Source organism: Lactuca serriola, chromosome 1 (genome assembly GCF_051521515.1).
Source record: "Lactuca serriola cultivar US96UC23 chromosome 1, Lser_US96UC23_V15, whole genome shotgun sequence".
In the NCBI taxonomy this organism is placed as follows: Eukaryota; Viridiplantae; Streptophyta; class Magnoliopsida; order Asterales; family Asteraceae; genus Lactuca; species Lactuca serriola.
Genome location: NC_136408.1, coordinates 91,417,604 through 91,441,505, shown reverse-complemented (window position 1 = coordinate 91,441,505; position 23,902 = coordinate 91,417,604). Strand labels below are relative to the sequence as shown.

The following is a 23,902-nucleotide window of genomic DNA, read 5'->3' as shown; positions in this document are numbered from 1 at the left end:
AGTTGGTTCCTTCACTCGATGATTTGGACCCACTAACAACATATCTTCGAGTTTTAAGGTTGGAATTGGTCTAGAATCATTACCTTAAACTGTTTTGGACTTATAAAACATGTTTTTGATTTGGTAATGACTATGATAAACCAATTTCAAGGTTGTTATCAAAAATTCAAGTTTTATGTGCGTTTATGTAATTCTTGAAATTATTGATATGATTGTTCATACTCTTATGAGTTTTGGTAGATCATAGGAATTATTTGCAAAAATTGTTTGTTAGTTAATTCTTGATCTAAATGTATTTTAACGGAGTCCATAATTTGTGCTCAAGTTATGGATTACCAAAAGTAATTTCTTTTAAATATGCGACAGTGGAGATGGTTGGATGTGGTAAAATATTATGATTGCGAGATTTTGTACCAACTCGTGAAGGCCAATGTGGTGGCCGATGCTTTTAATCGAAAGGCAGTATGCTCATCGATCTGAGACATTTGTTTGAGGTTGACTGTCACCTCGCCTCGGATGGATTTAATCAAGGAGGCTCAGGTGGAGGGATTGAAAAAGGAAAACTGGAAGATCGAGCGGATTAGAGGGCAGATTCCTCTATTTGTTAGAGACATTCGGGTGTTTTTGACGCCTTGCGGAAGAGTTTGGATTCTGCCGTCAGGTGGGGTGAGACAGACGATTTTAGAAGAGTCACACAAATCCATGTTTTCTATCCATCCGAGGGCAAAAAAGATGTACCGAGATTTGAGATTGAGTTATTGGTGGCCCTCTATGAAAAGGGAAGTTGCTTGGTTTGTCGAGCAGTGCTTGACTTGTAGAAAAGCCAAGGTCGAGCATCGGAAACCTCATGACAAGGTGCAGCCGTTACCCATCCTATGTGGAAGTGGGAGAAGATCACCATGGATTTCATCAGAAAGTTGCCTAGAGCGGTGCGGGGTGTTGATTCTATTTGGGTCGCTGTGGACAGGTTGACCAAGAGTGTGCATTTTTCATGATTGCTCAGAGTATATCCACGGAGAAGCTAGCTAATATTTATGTTCGAGAGGTGGTAGTTAGGCATGTGGTGCCCGTATCGGTGTTTTCATACTAAGATATTCGTTCTACCTCTAGATTTTGGTGGAAGTTCCATGAGGTGTTGGGAACTCAACTACATTTCAGTACATCATACCACCCGCAGACCGATGGCCAGAATAAGAGAACGATTCAAACACTCGAGGATATGCTTCGGGCGTGTACTTTAGATTTTGGAAGTAGTTGGATACATACCTTCCTTTGGCCAAGTTTTCCTACAACAACAGTTACCATGCTAGTATTAACCGACCTGCTTTTAAGTTGTTGTATAGAAGGAGGTGTAGGACCCAAGTTTGTTGGGGTGAGGTTGGTCATCGGGTCATGGGAAGCATCGAGGTGGTGGTTAAGACCACCAAGTTGATTCAGCAGGTGCACGACAAGTATTGAGTCGCGTAGAGTCGTCAACAGGGTTATGATGACTGACGCTGTACAAACCTTGAGTTTCAGGTGATAATTTTTATTGTTGAAGGTGTCAACATGGAAATGTGTCATCCGATTTCAGAATGGGCAAGCTGGGTCCCCGGTTCATTGGGCCTTTCAGGATTAGTGCCCATGTAGGCAGGGTTGCTTACCGGCTGGATCGTCCAAATGAGCTCAGTCAGGTCTATAACACTTTCCACTTGTCTCGGTTGTCGAACTGTTTAGCCGATGATTCAGCTGTGATTTCTTTGCATGATATTCAGGTGGACGAGCACCTGAATTATGTGGAGAAGCCGATTGTGATTCTCGACAAGAAGACTACGTCTCTACGTAATAAGGTGGTGAATCTTATTAAGGTGCGATGACAACAATGAAAGGGCTCTGAGTGGACGTGGGAGCCATAAAACAAGATGAGGGAGCACTACCCAGAGTTATTCGAGGCAACCGACTTCGAGGACAAAGTCTAGTTCAAGTGGGGGAGAGTTGTAACATATAATATTTATTAAGTTTTCTTTTGAAACTTTGAAGTTTTATTTGGTTTCACATTAAGCCCCCGAATTTAAAATCTTGAAATCTTGGTCTTGATCATGTACACGAGGCATACATGTTTATACGGTTAGCGTAGTGCCTGCCGTGTGAGTATGCTGCGCGTACTCCAACATAATGAGCACATGTGGCTCAGGCTAAAACCCTAAGAATTAGTGTTTGAGCTCTATTTAAACCGCATTATGGCCCAAGACCCTCCCCTACATCAGCCTCCATTCCCTTTCTAAACCCTATTAACAAACCTTAGTATATTTTGACCTTCTTGGAGCCTTTTGAGTGATAGTTTGTGCTTGCAGTTGTGAAGAAGGTTACTCAAGAAGGAAGCTTTTCCCTCAATAGTTTGGATCTAGTTTATCCTCTTCATTTTTCACCACTAGAAGGTATAAATCTTCAAACTTTGGTCGTGTTTCTTTAAGTTCCATTTTGAGTCTAGTTTCCTGCTTTGATCCCCTAAAATTTAGATCTTGGTGAGTTACTCCTAAGCCTCCAAGTTGTATTTTCAGACATTTCTAGTAATTTTATATCATAAAGGTGCAAGCTTGGACGTTGTTGTGTCCCCATTCATGTGCTAGAGTGTAGGTTTGGGTGTGATATGTTAGGTTTTAGAGTTTGGACTCTTTGTATCCACCCAAAGGCATAAAGATTGCAAATTTATGGCCTTAATGGTCTTAAGGGGTCCAGATTAAATTTTAGGCATTTTTTCTTAAGTGGTTAAGTCACTTTTTCATGGCTTGCATGGGGGGCGCGTACGCTATGCGTACTTCCTGTACGCCGCTCGTATTTCTTGTACGTCGCGCGTACTGCCTCCATTAGTCGCGATGTCCGCTTCAACCTTGTACGCCGCACGTACCAGTATGTACACCGAGCATACAGCTCATATTAGTTTACGTTTTGGGCCAAACGACGGGCTTGTTTAATGGATTTGGGTCTTGGACATTTTCTCCTGGGCCACTCCAGCTGTTGGACACGTTATGGGCCATAATTGATCCTTGTTTTGGGCCTAGGATTTTATTGGGCCTTAGGTCTGGTTTGGCTCATCTCACTTTGGACATTAGCCTTATGTTCTAAATGTTAGTCCAGATTTTGGTCCAATTGTCTTGGGACATTATTGATTAGTTATCTCGGGAATTTATCCAGCCTAGTAACCGAGTTTTGTTTTGGATATTAGCAGTTGAGGTGAGTCTTCTCACCATATTTATGGGTCGAAGGAACTGACACCGGCCTATTTCTAATTACGAAGAATGTTGTTGAATTTTTATATAATTGTATGGAAGACCATGGGTAGCCCATGGCACTTGAATGTAAAACCAGGATGTGGACTTCAGCTTCGCAAGGAAAGACCATGGAAGTAGACCATGACACTCATATGTAAGACTATGATATGGCCCTCTACATTTAGAGTAAAGACCATGGGGGTAACCCATGACACCTACATTTTTACTCTTAGTATGTGATATGATTGGGAAACTCGCTAAGCTTATGCTTACATTTTATATTTGTGGTTTCAAGTACTTCCAGTACTATGGGGAAGGGCCCGACTTGATGGTGCAACGTTCATTCCTCACCAGTTTTCCACAATTTGACATTTTACTCTGATTTTTCGCATTATTATTAATGAATAGTTTTGGAACAATGTGACAATTGTAACTTTGGTGCTTATTTAAAAATAAAAATCTTGATCCTGATTTTTGGGTTGTTACACTATGACATCCTCTAATTTTGAAAACTAATTAAAACTTCTCTTTACGCTTTAAAAATCATTTATTTATATTTGCAGAAAATCCCAACATAAAATATCATTTTGATTACAAATGTTTGTTTCTAGAATGTTAAAACCCTAAGGATATCATAATCAATAAAAATACATAAGTTACAGTGTAAAAACCTAATGGTCCTAGATACTATTGCAGACTGTCTCTTAAACATTCAACATCCTAATCAACTTTCATTGGCTTAAGTCTTGATACATGTGATGCATATGAACTGGGAGGTTTAGGTTGGGGAAACCTAGGGAGATACATAGGGATTTGAATCCCATGATGTTGAGATGATAATATTCCATAATTATCAGACCTACAAACCAACCGTTACCATATAAATAAACACTCCTTCATATTCATTCCTACAGATCCTTACAGATACTAGACAATCCATATCCATCGATCCTCACATATCATAACCTATCCATTTCTATTGATCCTCACAGATCCTGAATAGTGATTATTAGAGAGAAGTTTATCTCGCCTGATGAATCATTGACAACATAGCTATGGCTTCTTTGTCGTTGTAAGTTGTAAAGGCTTATAGGCTGTTAGAGTATTTAATAAATATGATTTTCCAGTTCATCTACTTCTATGAGTAATGAGCTACCAATGGCAATGTAATTCACAAGACCGTCTAGAATGATCTAGTGTTTTCGCCTACTCTGTGGGGTGACCAGACATACCGCTAACAGTTGTCTGATCGGGACCCACCATTTCTGGTCATCCCATACGGAGCTACCGTACATCAACACCTGATTGTGTCATGGAATAGAACTTATTCTTTATTCCTAGGTTATATACATTCTCCTAACTACCTAATATCAAACTTAATTGAGCTAGGTATCCTCCATAAGTCTAAGTTTATTCCTAGACTATATCACAATGCCTATAACCAACTTTTAATACTAAATTTATTCTTAGGTGACAATGACCTATCTGTAGTATATTTATATTCCCAACAGAACATTAGGTATTATTAGTTCTTTATCTTCTGAACAAAGCTACCTTTAATACTATTATATGATGTTATATATTTAATCCTAAAATCAAATAAAACCATATTTGGTTTGCAAATAGTACTATATATATATATATATATATATATATATATATATATATATATATATATGATGGAGGTCGTATGTGAATTATGTGCTTATGTGCCTGGATTATATGTTAGTATGTATATATATATATATATATATATATATATATATATATATATATATATAATCCAGGCAATAAGCACATAATTCACATATGACCTCCATCATATATTTAATATTTTAATTAATACTTGTATTAAATCATGTTCATGAAAGGGACTATGCACTCACTAGATAAAATAGGAGACTGGTTATTTGGGTCGAGCTTCGTCTAACACCTCAAATACTCCTTGACGTGACCTAACTATAATTACTACAAAGTTTTAGTCTAATGATCCTGGAGAATAAGAATAGACTACATCCTCACTAATTCCAATGTCTACATCAAGATCTATCAAGTAAGGATCAGTCAGGCAGGACAGTTGGGTGGTAGGATCATTTCAGCATAATAGCTTTTCTTAAACCCAACCACCAAGCAAACATGACCATTCTAGACACCTCTTCTGTAAGCAGATCAATCGGTATAACGACATGAAATTACTGATAAATCTTATTGATAGTTTCATAATAATGACTTATTACTGACACAGAAAAGACTATAGTGTAGCTTAACTTATAGAGGTTCTTCCTGAGAAAGTTAGGAAATTGAACTGGTATAGCTTCTACTCGCTCGCTACTACTTCTTTAAAGATCGCAGGGTTTCGCCGAAGGCTAAAACTAAGGGAAATGGGATAAAATCGGGAGAATTGAGAGAGAGAGAGAGAGAGAGAGAGAGAGAGACGAGTATGGGAAGCAACGAAGCAAATGAGTAGCCAAACTTTATTTATAGTACAACTGCGTGTCGCACAAACCTAAGACATCGCACCTCCCATTTTTCTGCCACGTCTTGGAAATATGGTGGTACACGCCCCACCTTCTAGAAGGTGCGCACCGTGCAACCCACCTGCGCATGGCGCTTTTTGAAAACCTTATGAAAATCGTATCTTCTTCATATGAGCTACGTTTTCGAGATTCTTTATATCCCTGGAAAGCTCTCGACATGATCTACAACTTTTGTTTAGACTACGTCGACAAAATTTGACTTTATTTTTGAAGCTATATTTTTAATTGGCTTAGACTGTTAAAGTCCGTTAAAAATTCATAACTCCCTCATATAATATCCGTTATCGACTTTCTTTATATCAACGGAACCATATGGACGAGATCTTCAACCCTCATTTAGATTGTTTTTCCTAACAATCAACTGATTTCTTCTTCGGTTTCTGAGCCGTATACGGCTACACTGAAATTTTTAAAAATCATAACTTCCTCTTACGAAGTCAGATTGGGGCATTCTCTATATATACGCTCTCAGTGTAACGACTACTATAACTTTCGTTTAGATTATTTAACATAAATAATATTTTTTTGATAATATCTAGTTATCATTGCAACTAATAATTATCTCATTTATTCTTTAATCATCTAACCCGATCTTATGGGTGTTACATTTGGTCCCTCCATACACAAGCTCTTTCAAAATAACTCCAAACTAACTTAGAAGCTTCAAATAACTTCCAAAATGGTCCCTCTCCATCCTAATCTTCACAAACTTAGTCCAAGTTATCAAGTTGGTCAAATCTTTAGTCAACCCTAAGTCTTACCCAATTCTCACAAATGCCCCCTTAAGTTTTAAGATGGTATAATTTTCACTTCTAACCTTCTAAACTTTATATCAACTAATGAAATAATTATCCCTTGATGATTTCACTATATAAATCAATTTTCTTTTATTATTTTATTAATTTCATAACATTGTCTTAAATTTTAGGTTGCTACAGTGATGACCATGGTCGATGGCTTGGCAGTTTATGGTTGTGATGATAGTGGAATCAAACCAAGGGAAAAAAATATGAGAAGAATTGTTTAAGCAACTTACGTGACTCAAAGATTGTCACCACTAGTTCCTCCTTTCTCCTTGAATCGTCTTCTCCTTCTCCCCCCCCCCCCCCCCCCCCCCCCCTTATAGTCGGCCAAAAAAACATTCCTCCTGCTCTTCCTTTTTGAGCTACACTTCACCACACGTATACACACATCACATATTTTTTTTGTTGCCAAGGATCGGATCGAGGTACTAGATAATAAGGGAGAGAGACCATCAGCCCTCTAGTAGATCCAAAATTATGGAATTTTCCCATATTTTATGATTTAACCCCCTAAGGAAAGACATAATGGCAATTATTGCCCCAAAAGCCATTTTTCTTGCAAGTTTCATCTAATTCTTACCCAAAATAAATCTTTTCGTCAAAAACAAAATACAATGAGACTAAATAAATAGATATTAATTAAACAAAGTCATATACCGAGAATCAGGGTGTTACATCAGAGTTACGTATAACTTCATATTCCTTGTTTGTCCCACTAGAATTGGGAGCCATATCCTTCGGTTCATGTATGGATGAAAACTGTTTTTTATCAAATAATACATATGTTACCTCTGTGATAGAATTAACTAAAATATAATCGTTAGATTATAAAACAAAGAACAAATATGTCTTGGAAACTTAGTATAACCAATGACGATACAATTAATGTCTTTCACCCAATATTTTCATTTTGGGTTCAGTTAGTCTCACAACTACCAGATAGTTTCAAACTTTAGGATATCCAAAGTTTTATTTTTTATTACCAAAGTTCAGATGAAATTATTTTCTTTTTCCTTTTTTTTTTTTTGAAACACTAAGAAATATATAAAAAGTTGTTAACACAGCTTCTTCCCGTAATCCATCAGTCAACCCCGAATATGACATCATAGATTTCATCATTTCGTTGAGAATTCTATTTTTCCTTTCTAATATTCCATTTTTTCCAAATTTATATGAAGACTGCACATACTTCATAATCTTATTTTTTATTGAAATTAATTGCCTTAACAACATCTGCAATAGGTTTAGGGATAGCGAACAAGAAGAAGAGACTTGAATAAACATAAGAAATGGAAACTACCAACGAAAAAGGGAAGCAATGATTGGAACCATAGAGAGGTTTTAATTGGAATCAAAAGAAGGATTGATCGGCACCAATTGTTTCAATAATTTAGGAACATATGGGAGTGGGGGTATGATATGTACAACGAAAACCGCGGATGAATAGAGAAGGCAGGACAACATGTCGGGAAGCTAGAGGAGGGGAGCATGACTCAGAATTCCGGAAGGTGAAGCCTATCTGCACAACAGAACATGAATATTTTTGAAACGATGTTGATATTTAAGGTGTCCTTTAAGAGGTAGCTACGTGGCGTTAAGTAAACCAGACAAAATTACTATATAGGCGGTAGGTGGAAATTAGGATTTTTAAATATAGCAATCATTTAAGAAAATACAACAATTATACGCCATGGTACTTTTAGCACATCTCCTCTCAAATAATACATTTCACTCTTCCTTTTTTTGGTATATATATATATATATTATAACGTGTTAAATCTCACATCTTTGCTTGGTATATATCTACAAATCTTTTACACGTATATTTAATGAGAAGACATCAAACAAATAAATTACTTAGTGGGCTATTTTTATTTTATTCAATTGATTATTTCATATGTTTGCACAATCATTTATGCCAATGAATTGGTAATGACGGATATGCAAAAAATTGAAGATCTAGCTAGCTATAGGAGGGCGGAGGCTGTAGGGTTGCTTGCGATTCAACTAAATCAGGCTACATTATTATTATTATTATTATTATTATTATTATTAACTCAAATGCAATTATTACGATTAAATGGTGAACATTATAGATAAAAAAGCGATGTTGGTTCAATTAATATCAACCCACCTTTTCCAATACGAACCAATCTCTTCATACAAGCACAGGAATGGGCAAGAACGCCTATATATATCGTCACCTTGCACAGCATTTTGGTGCACCAGCAGCCATTACAATCACATAGAAAGGAAACACAAGTTTCTTACTCAGTACTCGTATTCTTGAAAAATGGCTAGAATGGTAATGATGGTCTTTTGTGTAGTCGTTACTTGCATGGTGGTGGCGGAAACCTATGCTCAGTCTATTACCTGTGATCAGGTGGTTAGTGACTTATCGCCATGCTATGGCTACTTAACAAATGGCGGTGCTGTGTCATCGGCATGTTGCAGTGGGGTTGACGCACTCAATAGCGCTGCAAATTCAGCCTCTGCTCGTCAGACTGCATGTAACTGCTTAAAGAGTTTTTACTCATCCAACTCCGGCATCAATCTCTCTAACGCTGCCAGCCTTCCCAGCGACTGTGGTGTCAACCTTCCTTATAAGATCAGTCCAAGCACAGACTGTTCCACGTATGTTAAAATATATGTTTATATTTGTATTTTATCAATTTTCGTTTATTTTTGCATGAACACGCATAAAACTGTATTGACATGGTTTGACATATATTTCTGTAGGGTGGAGTGACGCGGAGATTCTTATGCATGTTTGGAAGACTGGAAGCATATATATCTAAATTACAATAAATATGGAAAGCGTTGTATAATTGTTAGACATATATGACTGTATGTGTCTCTTTAGTTTGTACCGGCCTTAATTTCACTTCAAATAAAGTTCTTGTCATTGCATTTTAATTAATAGATGAATATACAATACTATTAAGAATACGCAATATAACTTATACCAAATATGAAACTTATCTTGACATATATTTAACATACATGGTTAAGATCAATGGTACGGTGGATTAAAAAAATTGTTTCTATTCAATAGGGCCGGTTTTGAGGATTTAAAAAAGTGCCTAGGACGAGTCGGAAAAAAGGTCTTTCGGTCTTAACGTGTAAAGAATTATATTAGATAAACTATTTTTTTAAACTACGATAAACTTTATAGCAATAAACATAGCCAAATCAAAGTATTTTAATGAGTAATTACAAATCGTAACAGCTAACTGACGACCCGTAAACTCTCTTAGCATTCTTGATAGCAAATTGGTGATCAACTCTCCGTAGTCTATACTATCTAAAATTTCGTTCTCGATAGATATCATCGCCAAACCGTTAAGTCTATCTTGGGTCATTGTGGAGCGTAAGTAAGATTTCAAACACTTCAATTTCAAGAAATTCCTTTCTGCAGATGCCACCGTTACAGGAATAATCAACAATATTCTATACGCAATGCACGCATTTGGGAAATAATCAAGTTCTTTCAAAAACTTCAAAACATCTATTGGGTTGCTAAATTCATTGATTTCCAATGTCTCAAATAATTTCAACTCCGTATAAAGTTCATCGGCATCAATATCCGATCTTTTTTCAAACTTGAGTGTTTTTTCAAGACGATGACAAGATGACTTAAAATCTTTATCTTCAATTCCCCTCAAATTATGTGGAAATAAAAAACCAAATAATTTTTCATACTCTTTGAGTTGTTCAAATCTCGTCTCAAGAGAAGAAATAGGTTGATCAACAATGTATAAGAAATAATTGACTCTAATATTCTCTTCAGCTGTAAATGAAACTTTTCCGCTGCTTCAACTCTCAACAAACGTTTTTTTCCTTGGAATCAAATGTTTTTGTGAAATATTTGATCAACACCCATTTCAACAACAATCTTCTTAGCTTCATCAATTGCTTTTGAAAAACCAATTTCTCTATAATCTTTGAAGTACCAAATTAATATGTTTCTTTATGTAATAGCATTATCAAGATGAATATCCTTTGCTTGTAACTTTTTACTCACAATATTCACCTGGTTTAATACTTGATACCATATAACAGTTGATAAAAAAAATTCAAATTCACCAAGTTGTTTTTCTGTTAGTGAAGTTGCTTCACTTGCAATTGCAACATCATTATCTTTTTCTCCAACTTGAAGCAAAGCTTCTCATACATCAACAAGTTGCAATTTAATGGCGTTTACGCTCTCAAACTGATTTTCCCAACGAGTTTGAGACAATGACTTAAGACTCCAAACTTGAACCTTATCTTTTAAAAAATTTCACCTCTTAGTAGAATTTGCAAAGATAGTGTAAATGCGTTGAATAAGTCCAAAAAAGTTTTTTCCTCTAACACACTTGTTAGCCATATCACAATAATGTGAGATTAAGAGAATGACAACCACAATGAGTGTAAAATGCTCTAGGATTTAGATCTAAAAATCTCTTTTGCAATCCTTGGTGTTTTCCTTTCATTTTGCTCCATTATCATAACCTTGACCACGCATATCATCAATTTCAAGACCAAGAGAGTTAACTCATCAACTATAATATCAAATAGTCCTTTTCCGGTGGTATCATCAACATTCAAAAAACCTAAGAATGACTCATCGACGGTAACAGAATTATATGACAACTTTAAATACCTCACTATTATAATTGAAAAAAAATATTGTTATAATTAGAATATATATATATATATATATATATATATATATATATATATATATATATATATATATATTATATCTTTTCATCCAATGCTCCACTTTTTATTGATTTCAGCATCTACTTTCAAAACATTCATAGAATTAATGATGTTTCTGATTGCGAGACTGATTATGATGATACCGATTCTGATTATGATACCGAAGAAGAAACTGAAGGATATGAAGAAGATTCTGATTAGAATATTTTTATGGAAATACGTGTTTGTAATATGAACTTTATTTGGATTCCTAGTTTAAATAGAAATGTTTATTCCTATGTAAATGTTTATTTCTATGTAATGTGTATTTATAATAAAAAAATGTATCTGTATATCTTATAATTTTTCAAGAAATGTTGTTAATATGCCTTTTGTTTGTGTATACCATGGTTGTTGTTATGGGTCGTGGATATGGGGGTGATGGAGCTGAGGACCCACCTTTCCCAAGTGGCAGGGGTCTTGGTCATCATGAACAGGACCATAAGTCTTATTATGAATTTTTATTTACTATTTTTATTCAGTTATTATAAATTAAATACCGTTTCTAATCATTTTTAATTATATTTGTAGTTGAGAAACGTGCACGTACGAAAGTCCGAGGCAATGCCAAAAATGTAGAGCTTGAAAGAGCGATATTACAAAATAAGGGCAAACCGATTACCATGAAGTATGATAGGGATATAACATATGATCTCATAGGAGAGCTGAAAGACATGCTTTCACGAGAAATTGGAAAAACATTGTGGCATATGGTCCCTTTTGATAAATGGACATGGAAAAAAGTTTCCCTTATAATAAGGGACACCGTAATACAACATTTAGGGGTAATTATTTATTTCAAAATATTTTATATGGTTAATTACGACTGGTTTTTACTTGGTTAACTTTTTTTTATGTAGACAAAGTTTGATTTGGATCAGATATACCAAGATGTACAAGCTAATATGTTGACAGAGAGTCTTCAAGCAGCTTTGTTAAAAGGTTTTTGAGAACCGAAAACTGATGAAAAAGAATATTTTTTGATAGACGGAGGGTATGATGATATCCTGAGAGCATTAGCCAACCCTCCAGAGGGTATGGATGCAGATAACTGGAAGAAAGTTGTTAAGTATTTCTAAATGGATGAACACATAATTGCTTCAGACAAGAACAAAAAAATCCATCAAATGCATACGAACGTGAATCGTGGGGGGTCGAGCTCGTATAACAATACTTGCTATAAGAAGGTAACGTACGATACATGTAATTATTTATCTAAAATATAATCTAATTTTTAATGTTAAACAGAACCTTAAGAGAGTGGAAACGTTTCGCAAGGCTCATACTGATAGGGATGGTGTATTTGTTACTACCAAGGAGGAATAATAATATGTAAGTATTTAATTATAATTTTATCATATAATTATGTGTTTATTTATACTTAATTGTTACTCACTTTTGGGAATTACAGAATCGGTTAGTCGAAGAGCTCTTAGAACAAACCCAAGGTGAAAGTGAGTTAACACCCGCTCAAGAAAGAGCTACTTTTGAGAAAGTATTAGGAGAGCGACGTGGACATATCAGAGGCATCGGCCGTAAACCTTCTGCTATCCCACCGATTTCACAGCCATCGCAACCATCACCACAACCATCACAGGCAAAACAATCTAGTTTGTTTTTTTTTTGGTAATTATTTGCTAAAAGCATTGGTAATTGGGTTTTTGTCCCAAGTGCAAGAAATAGCAATATACTTTGGTTTTCTGTCTTAGTTTAACATAGAAATCTACTTTAGCGTCATAAAATGCATGTTGATTTGATAATTTTGGTTTGTGGTGATTATTTGCTAAAAGCATTGATAATTGGGTTTTCGTCCCAAGTGCAAGAAATAGTAATGTACTTTTGTTTTGTTTTTGTTTGTTTAAAAATGGTAATCTACTTTGGCATCACAAAATGCATGTTGATTTGTTAATTTTGGTTTTATGGTGATTATTTGCTAAAAACTTTGGTAATTGGGTTTTTGTCCCAAGTGCAAGAAATAGTAATATACTCTATCTTTTTATCTTAATTAAAAAATAGCAATGTACTTTGATAGTTTTTGTTTATGTTTGATAATTTAACTTATAAGTTTATATATGTTGTTATTTATACGTAATTGGAAAATCTTCATGCTAATACTCAACGACCCGACATGTAGAGATGGGTTTTATTTGTTTTTTAATCATAGAATACTTGAGGAAATGATGGGAACGAAGATGATGGTATTTAGAGAGGAGTTTTATTTGCATATCACACTTGTTGTCACGCTTTGCTACTTGTTAGATTGTAAAACTTTTGGTTGTTTTCTGTAATTACCGGTGACTCTATTACTTTTGATATTTAAACGGATGTTTGTTTTGTAATTAACGGCGACACTATTATTTTTTATATTTAATCGAATGTTGTTATTTAATTACCGGCGACACTATTACTGACAACCAAAACCGTTAATTAAAAAAAATAAAAAATGACAATTGTTATTACCGGCGACTTCATCATTACCGGTGACCGCATTCTTTAGCGGTGACACACTTATTAGCGGGGATAATTCTCTTTAGCGTCGACAAATTGATCAATAGCGACGAAGCAGTAGCCGACGTCTTACTAGCGACGGCTCGCCGCTATATCATTACCAGCGACAATGAGACCCTTTAGCAAGGATTGTTGTCGCAACTAATTGCCTTTTTTCCTTGTAGTGTCAAATACATTTCACTCTTCCTTTTCGGTATATATTATAACGTGTTAAATCTCACGTCGTTGCTTGCTTCTCTCTCTCTTTATATATATATATATATATATATATATATATATATATATATATATATATATATATATATATTACACGTATATTTCTTGAGAAGATATATCAAACAAATAAATTACTTAGTGGGTTATTTTTATTATATTCAATTGATTATTTTATATATTTGCACAATCATTTATGTACCAATGAATTGGTAATGATGGAAGAATATTGATATGTATTGGGATCGGCTAAACAGACATCCCATTTTACCATACAGACACTCTAATTTGATTTTGAAATAATTTTATTCGTTGAAATTGTATTGTTTTTTGAAAAACTGATTATAAATAGTTAACTATTGGTTTACTTTTTAAAAAGTAATCAATAGGGTGTCCAAGGGGTGTCTTATTAGCAACACCCGCAAAAAATTGAAGATCTAACTGGCTAGGAGGACGGAGGCTGTAGGGTTGTTTGCGATTCAACGAAATCAGTCTACATTATTATTATTAACTCAAATGCAATTATTACAATTAAATGATGAAGATTATAGAAAAAAAGCGATGTAGGTTCAATTAATATCAACCCAGCTTTTCCAACATGAACCAATCTCTTCAAACAAGCATAAGAATGGGCAAGAACGCCTATATATAACGTCACCTTGCACAACATTTTTGTGCAGCAGCAACCATTGCAATCACATAGAAAGGAAAACACAAGTTTCCTACTCAGTACTTGTATTCTTGAAAAATGGCTAGAATCGTAATGATGGTCTTATGTGTAGTCGTTACTTGCATAGTGGTGGCGGAACTTAGCTATGCTTAGGCTATTACCTGTGGTGGCGGAAGTTCCATGAGGAATTGGGAACTCAACTGCATTTCAGTACAGCATACCACCCGCAGACCGATGGCCAGAGTACGAGAACGATTCAGACACTCAAGGATATGCTTCGGGCATGTAGGTTAGATTTTGGAAGGATTTGGATGCATACCTTCCTTTGGCCAAGTTTTTCTACAACCACAGTTACCATGCTAGTATCAACCGACCTCCTTTTGAGTTGTTGTATAGAAGGAAGTGTAGGACCCCCGTATGTTGGGGTGAGGTTGGTCATCGGGTCATGGGAAACATCGAGGTGGAGGTTAAGACCACCAAGTTGATTCAGCATGTGCACGACAAGTTGTGAGTTGTGCAGAGTCTTCAAAAGAGTTATGATGACTGACATGGTACAGACCTTGAGTTTCAGGTGAGAATTTTTTTTTGTTGAAGGTGTCAACTTGGAAATGTGTCATCCGATTTCAGGATCGGCAAGCTGGGTCCCCGGTTCATTGGCCCTTTTAGGATTAGTGTATGACATCCCCATTTTCATGGCCAGAAAAGACCGATTTTGTTTATGCTTTATAAAAATCAGAGTATCTCTTTTAATAAAAAATGTTACGGAATTTGTTCCCAGAAAAACATGATAAATACGTTATCAAAACATTTTTGAAGAAACATATTTTATTTATGTTAAAACGTTTGGGATGTCATCGTCTATACAGAAACATAAGCATAAACAGAACTTACAATTATTTACACTAGTGATCTACATTTCTTTAAATCTCTCAGTGTAATGTCACTTCATATCGACACCTGTGATATAAATAAACTGAGTGGGTCAGGTTGGAAAACCTAGTGAGCACATAGGGTTTTCAACCCACAATAATATAATTATTATTTTTAAACATCAAACAATCAACCCAATTACCCATTCCCGTTATCCTCACATTATGTCCCTAAAACATCTAACACAAGGGACCTAGTCTAAGGACTATCATTGGGATGGACACTACTGCTAAGGGGATTCCTTGGAAATGAAAGTCCTAAAGGCAACCATGTGGAGGATGGAGTACACCTGGTGAGCACACAGTTCACACAGTTCGAATAAACACACAGTTCGAATAAACACCTACAGGTTGCGAGCCTGCTAGTGTTCCGCTGGACTGTCTAGAATAGTCCGTGGTCGTCATCTATACTCCGCTAGATGACTAGATCATCAATAACATCTATAACGAGGCCTCTCATTATTTTATTTTGTCACACAACAACTATTACATCTACCCATGTTTTACCCAACACATTTTGTAGATATAAAATACATATACAATTTAAATCATTGAAAACATGTATAAAACGTTCATCCAGCATAGATAGCAAGTACTCAGATAATATGCACACATAGAACGTAATTTATATAAAATACTTCATATCTATGTGTAAGTTGAAAGTAACTATGCACTCACTTGAAAGGTGGTGACTCAGCACTCGGACAACGCTTCGATACTCTCCAAACGATTTTCCTTCGATAAAACCTAGTACCAATACCACTAGGGTTTAGTTTAACGATATCCGCGACAAATTAATTAGTCTGACTATTATTAAGCGTTAATAACACTCAATATAACTCATAATAATAGCCCAAATAATTATTTTAAGGACCTAATAACATTCCTATAATTATTTGAAAGCTATATTAAAAATTGCGTAAGCGTAGCACACTTACAGCGAATTTTATCGAAAACCGGAACTTAATTGGAGCAACGTTTCGAAACCGAAAAACTCCTTTTTCTCGGGACTCCGGGAGCCTCGGGGCTTCCTTAGGGTGCTAGGGGATCACCTAGGCTTAGGGGAGGGTTAAAACCCTTAGAGAGAGAAAGAATTTTAGTGAGAGAAAGAAATTGGTGTGAAAAACCCGAAATGGCTCGCATGCTATTTATAGCCCCAACAGCCTCGGACTACGCTGCGCGTCTAGCAGCTACGCTGGGCGTAGTCTCGGATAAGAAGGCCAGCCTCGGTCCAACTGTCTCGCATCTTCGTCGGATGGATAAGGCACGAGGGTACGCGGGGCGTACTCACCTCAGACGCTGGGCGTAAAGCGAAGGCTACGTGGCATGATCTGAAGCGCGTTCCTTCATCAGCGATGGGCGGCCCAGATGCAGCCACGTCATCAACCTCGCAACAGACTTCGCAATTTCATGCTTCAACTTTAAGAATTCGTTACTTTCTCATACGAACTCTGTTTTTGACGTTCTTTATATCCACGCGAAGGTGGGAACGTACTCTACAACTTTCGTTTAGAATCCGTCGGCTAATTTTGACTCGATTTTAAATTTTATATTATTAACAGACCGGGACAGGATTGGTCCGTTAAATCCCCATAACTTCTTCATCCGACGTCCGTTTTCGTCCATCTTTTTCTCGTTACGCTACTCTAATATTCGAATTTCGGGTTGTACGCTGCTAGTCCGAAACTTCGAAAAATCATAACTTCTTCATACAAAGTCAGATTTCGTCGTTCTTTTTATCGATGTTCTTAGTTTAACATATTCTACGACTTTCGTTTAGATCGATAAGGCTAAATCTCGCTCTATCGTAAATTCACTATTTACGCTTTCCGGTATCGTGCCGGTTCTGTCGCGAAACTTCGACGTGTCATAACTTCTTCGTTATAACTCGGATTTCGGCGTTCTTTATACGTACGGAAACCTTGTGACATATTCTACAACTTGGTTAAGATTATTTATTCTAAATAATCTTTTGTCGAAAAGTCGTTTTCGACCCCTATTGCCTCTAATTTGACTAGCCCGGATTTGCGGGCGTTACATAGTGTCCATGTAGGTTGGATTGCTTACCAGCTGGATCTTCCTGATGACCTCAGTTAGATCTATAACACTTTCCACTTGTCTCGGTTGTGGAACTGTTTAGCCGATAATTCAGTAGCGATTTATTTGCATGATATTCAGGTAGACGAGCACCTGAATTATGTGGAGAAGCCGATTGTGATTCTCGACAAGAAGACTACTTATCTATGTAATAAGGTGGTGACTCTTATTAAGGTGCGATGGCAACAATGAAAGGGCTCTTAGTGGACATGGGAGCCGGAAAACAAGATGAATGGGCACTACCCAAAGTTATTCGAGGCAACCGACTTCGAGGACAAAGTCTAGTTCAAGTGGGGGAGAGTTGTAACATATAAGATTTATCAAGTTTTTGAATTTTTATTTAGTTTCACATAAGGCCCCCAAAGTTAAAATCTTGAAATCTTGGTCATGATCGTGTACACGAGGCATACATCTTTATATGCTTAGCGTAGTGCCTGCCGTGTGAGTATGTTGCACGTACTCCAACATAATGAGCATATGTGGCTCAGGCCAAAACCCTAAGAATTAGTGTTTGAGCTCAATTTAAACCGCATTATGGCCCAAGACCCTCCCCTACCTCAGCTTACATTCCCTTTCTGAACCCTCTTAGCAAACCTTAGTATATTTTGACCTTCTTGGAGCCTTTTGAGTGATCGTGTGTGCTTTAAATTGTGAAGAAGGTTGCTCGAGAAGGAAGCTTTTCCCTCAACAGTTTGGATCTGGTTTATCCTCTTCATTTTTGCACCACTGGAAGGTATAAATCTCTAAACTTTAGTCATGTTTCTTTAAGTTCCATTTTGAGTCTAGTTTCCTGCTTTGAAGCCCTAAAGTTTAGATCTTGGTGAGTTACTCCTAATCCTCCGAGTTGTATACTCAGACATTACTAGTCATTTTATATCATAAAGGTGCAAGCTTGGACCTTGTTTGTGTCCCCATTCATGTGCTAGAGTGTATGTTTGGGTGTGATATGTTAGGTTTTAGAGTTTGGGCTCTTTATATCTACCTAGAGGCATAAAGATTGCAAATTTATTGCCTTAATGGTCTAAAGGGGTCAAGATCTAAATTTTAGGCATTTGTTCTTAAGTGATTAAGTCACTTTTGCATGGCTTGCATGGGGGGCGCGTACGCTGTGTGTACTTCCTGTACGCCGCTCGTACTTCCTGTACGTAGCGCATACTGCCTCCATTATTCGCGATGTCCGCTTCCACCTTGTACGTCGCACGTACCAGTATGTACACCGATCATACGACTCAGATTAGTTGGGCTTACGTTTTGGGCCAAACGACGGGCTTGTTTAATGGATTTGGGTCTTGGACATTTTTCTCCTGGGCCACTCCAGCTGTTGGACAAGTTCTGGGCCTAAATTGATCCTTGGATTGGGCCTAGGATTTTATTGGGCCCGAGGTCTAGTTTGGCCCATCTCACTTTGGACATTAGCCTTATGTTGTAAGTGTTAGTCCAGATTTTGATCCAATTGTGTTGGGACTTTATTGCTTACTTATCTCGGGAATTTATCCAACCTAGTAACCGAGTTTTGTTTTGGATATTTGCAGTTGATGTGAGTCTTCTCGCCATATTTATGGGTCGAAGGCACCGAAACCGGCCTATTTCTAATTACGAAGAATGTTGTTGAATTTTGTGATAATTGTATGGAAGACCATGGGGGTAGCGCATGGCGCTTGAGTGTAAAACCAGGATTTGGCCCTCGGCTTCGCAAGGAAAGACCATGGAAGTAGTCCATGGCACTCATATGTAAAACTATGATCTGGCCCTCGACATTCTGAGTAAAGACGATGGGTGTAACCCATGACACCTACATGTTTACTATCAGTATGTGATATGATTGGGAAACTCACTAAGCTTATATTACAGTTTATATTTGTAGTTTCAGGTACTTCCAGTACTATGGGGTAGGGCCCGACTTGATGGTATAACATTTATTCGTCACTAGTTTTCTACAATCTAACATTTTACTCTGATGTTTGACATTATTATTAATGAATATTTTTGGAACAATGTGTCAATTGTAACTTTGGTGTTTATTTAAAAATGAAAATTTCGATTCTAATTTTTGGGTTGTAACAATATGACATCCTCTAATTTTCAAAACCAATTAAAACTTCTCTTTACGCTTTAAAAATCATTCATTTATAATTGCGGAAAATCCCTGTATAAAATATTATTTTGATTACAAATGTTTGTTTCTAGAATGTTAAAACCCTATGGATGTCATAATCAATAAAAATACATAAGTTACAGTGTAAAGACCTAATGGTCCTGAATACTATTGCAGACTGTCTCTTAAACATTCAACATCGTAATCAACTTTGATTGGCTTAAGTCTTGATACCTGTGATGCATATGAACTAGGAGGTTTAGATTAGGGAAACCTGGGGAGATACATAAGGATTTGAATCCCATGATGTTGAGATGATAATATTCCATAATTATCATACCTACAAACCAACCGTTACCATAAAATAAACACTCCTACATATTCATTCCTACAGATCCTAACAGATCCTAGACTATCTATATCTATCGATCCATACATATCCTAGACTATCCATCCTATCGATCCTCACATATCCTGAATAGTGATTATTGGAGAGAAGTTTATCTTGCCTGATGAATCGTTGACTACACAGCTAGGGCTTCCTTGCCATTGTAAGTCATAAAGGCTTATAGGCTGTCAGAGTATTTAAAAAATATGGTTTTCCAATTCATCTACATCTATGAGTAATGAGCTAACAATATCAGTGTAATTCACAAGACCGTCTAGAATGATCTAGTGTTTTCGCATACTCTATGGGGTGACCAGACATACCGCTAACAGTTGCCTGATCGGGACCCACCATTTCTATTTTCTGGTCATCCCGTACGGAGCTACCGTACATCAACACCTTATGGTGTCATGGAATAGAATTTATTCTATGTTCCTAGGTTACGTACATTCTCCTAACTACCTAATATCAAACTTAATTGAGTTAGGTATCCTCCATAAGTCTATGTTTATCCCTAGACTAGATCACAATGCCTATAACCAACTTTTAGTACCAAATTTATTCTTAGGTGACAATGACCTATCTCTAGTATATTTATATTCCCTACAGAACATTAGGTGTTATTATTTATTTATCTACTCAACATAGCTACCTTTAATACTATTATATGATGTTATATATTTAATCCTAAAATCAAATAGAATCGTATTTGGTTTGCACATAGTACTATATATATATATATATATATAATCCAGGCAATAAGCACATATTTCACATACGACCTCCATCATATATTTAATATTTTAATTAATAGTTGTGTTAAATCATGTTCATAAAAGGGACTATGCACTCACTTGATAAAATGGGAGACTGGTTATTTGGGCCGACCTTCGTCTAACACCTCAGAAACTCCTTGACGTGAACTAAGTATAATTACTACAGAGTTTTAGTCTAATGATCCTAGAGAATAAGAATAGTCTACATCCTCACTAATTCCAATGTCTACATCAAGATCTATCAAGTAAGGATCAATCAGGCAGGACAGTTGGGTGGTAGGATCATTTCAGCATAATACCTTTTCTAAGATCCAACAAGCAAGCGAACATAACCATTCTAGACACCTCTTCGGTAAGTAGATCAATCAGTATAACGACATGGAATTACTGATAAATCTTATTGATAGGTTCATAATAACGAATTATTACTATAAAATATAAGTAACACAAAAAAGACTAGAGTGTAGCTTTACTTATAGAGGTTCTTGCTGAGAAAGTTAGGAAATTGAACTGGTAGAGCTTCTACTCGCTAGCTACTACTTCTTTAAGGATCGCAGGGCTTCGCCGAAGGCTAAAACTAAGGCAAATGGGCTAAAATCTGGAGAATTGAGAGAGAGAGAGAGAGAGAGAGAGAGAGAGAGAAAGAGAGAGAGAGAGAGAGAGAGAGAGAAAGGGGACGAGGATGGGAAGTGAGGAAGCAAATGAGTAGCAAAACTCTATTTATAGTACAACTGCGTGCCACATAAACCTGAGACATCGCACCACCCATTTTTCGGCCACGTCTTGGAAATATAGTGGTACACACCCCACCTTCTAAAAGGTGTGCATTGTGCAACCCACCTTCGCGTGGCGATTCTCGGAAAACTTATGAAAATCGCATCTTCTTCATATGAGCCACGTTTTCGACATTCTTTATATCCCTGGAAATCTCTCGACATGATCTACAACTTTTGATTAGACTACGTCGACAAAATTTGACTTTATTTTTAAAGCTATTTTTTTAACTGACTTAGACTGCTAAAGTTCGTTAAAAATTCATAACTCCCTCATATAATATTCATTCTCGACTGTCTTTATATTAACGGAACCATATGGACGAGATCTTCAACCTTCGTGTAGATGCTTTTCCTAACAATCAACCGATTTGTACTTCAGTTTCTGAGTTGTATACGGCTACGCTGAAATTTCTAAAAATCCTAGCTTCCTTTTACGAAGTCAGATTGGGGCATTCTCTATATATACGCTCTCAGTGTAACGACTACTACGACTTTTGTTTAGATTATTTACCATAAATAATAGTTTCTTGATAATATATAGTTATCGTTGCAACTAATAATTATCTCATTTATTCTTTAATCATCTCACACTATATTATGGGTGTTACATTTGGTCCCTCCATGCACAAGCACTTTCAAAATAACTCCAAACTAACTTAGAAGCTTCAAATAACTTCCACAATGGTCCCTCTCCATCCTAATCTTTAGAAACGTAGTCAAAATAATCAAGTTAGTCAAAACTTTAGTCAACCCTAAGTCTTACCTAATTGTCACAAATGCCCCCTTAAGTTTTAATATGGTATAATTTTCACTTCTAAACTTTATATCAACTAATGAAATAATTATCCGTTGATGATTTCACTATATAAATCAATTTTCTTTTTTTATTTTATTAATTTCATAACATTGTCTTAAATTTTAGGATACTACAGTGGTGGTCATGGTCGATGGCTTGGCAGTTTATGGTTGTGATGATAGTGGAATCAAACCAAGGGAAAAAAAGGAGAAGAATTGTTTAAGCAACTTACTGTTGAATTAGTGTCTAATTCCATAACTATTTTGGTATGTACTTGATCCGATTATGAGCATGTTCATTTTAGGTTGCCTTCACCATAGCACTATGTAGGATGAATTATGGAGAGAAAGGTTTAATTATGATTTATTAATATATTATGAGAATAATATATTAAAGGAGCAATCATATTGTTAATTAATATTAGTCAAGAATTATTAAAGAATTAATTTTATGGCTAAAAGAGATTAATTAAACTTAGGGGACTGGAATTGTAATTATAAGATAACTGCAATTGGGCTATGGATCACCTTGGAATAATACGTTGGACGAATTCTATGGGGAAGCTCATTAGAAATCGTCCAAGGCATGTTCCAGAAGGGGTCCATGGGCTGTTTAGGGCTTAAGCAGTCAAATTAGGGTTTCCTTGTTTGATAACCCTAATAGTCTAAGTATATAAGGAACCCTTGGGCACCAAAAACGTGGTGATCACTGGGATTAGGGTTTCCAGCCGTTTTTTTGGTGCCTCCCTTTGACAACCCGGAATTTTCTCTCATGTTTAGTCAAACACTTCATTAAAAGTCAAACTCATTTTTGCCATCTTTTAGCACAATTAGGAGTCTGTTTGAGCATTCCGAGCCTTGTACACTTAAGGAATAAGTGTTGGAAAGTAACTGCTAAAGCCTCAGCACTGAAATCAAGAGAGCCGTGAACTCCCACACACACACACACACACATATATATATATATATATATATATATATATATATATATATATATATATATGAGTTTTGATCATTTCTAGCCATTTTCCACTTCTCAAACCCAAGAACTTCGGTTTTCTCTCAAGTATCCTCGGGATCTTCGTCCCCGATCTTCAAAACTCGTAAGCTTCTTGCCCTAATTAATTGATATCTTACATGATCTAGTGATCTTACATGATTTCATTCGTGAAATCATTCCATTTTGTAGATCTTCAAGTTTCACCAAGAACACACACTAGTGTTCTTGGCCAAAATCGACCATTCAAGCTCCTAGATCGTAAGTACTCTTGTTCTAACTCGTTGTACACTAGGTTTAACATGTTTAGACCTTAGAATC

General features: G+C 36.2%; 2 protein-coding genes across 2 annotated transcripts; one reads left to right on the top strand and one right to left on the bottom strand.

Moving 5' to 3' along the window:
* The first annotated feature begins 8,884 nt into the window (after positions 1-8,884).
* LOC145058832 (non-specific lipid-transfer protein-like) lies at positions 8,885-9,340 on the top strand. The gene is made up of 2 exons (XM_079006716.1): positions 8,885-9,225; positions 9,331-9,340. The coding sequence occupies exons 1-2, from the start codon at positions 8,885-8,887 to the stop codon at positions 9,338-9,340; spliced, it is 351 nt and encodes a 116-aa protein (XP_078862842.1).
* A 403-nt stretch (positions 9,341-9,743) lies between these two features.
* Positions 9,744-10,646, bottom strand: LOC145058821 (uncharacterized). Its single transcript, XM_079006711.1, has 3 exons — positions 10,625-10,646; positions 10,471-10,533; positions 9,744-10,381 (listed from the first exon to the last, which is right to left on the bottom strand). The coding sequence occupies exons 1-3, from the start codon at positions 10,644-10,646 to the stop codon at positions 9,744-9,746; spliced, it is 723 nt and encodes a 240-aa protein (XP_078862837.1).
* Between the last annotated feature and the right edge of the window lie 13,256 nt (positions 10,647-23,902).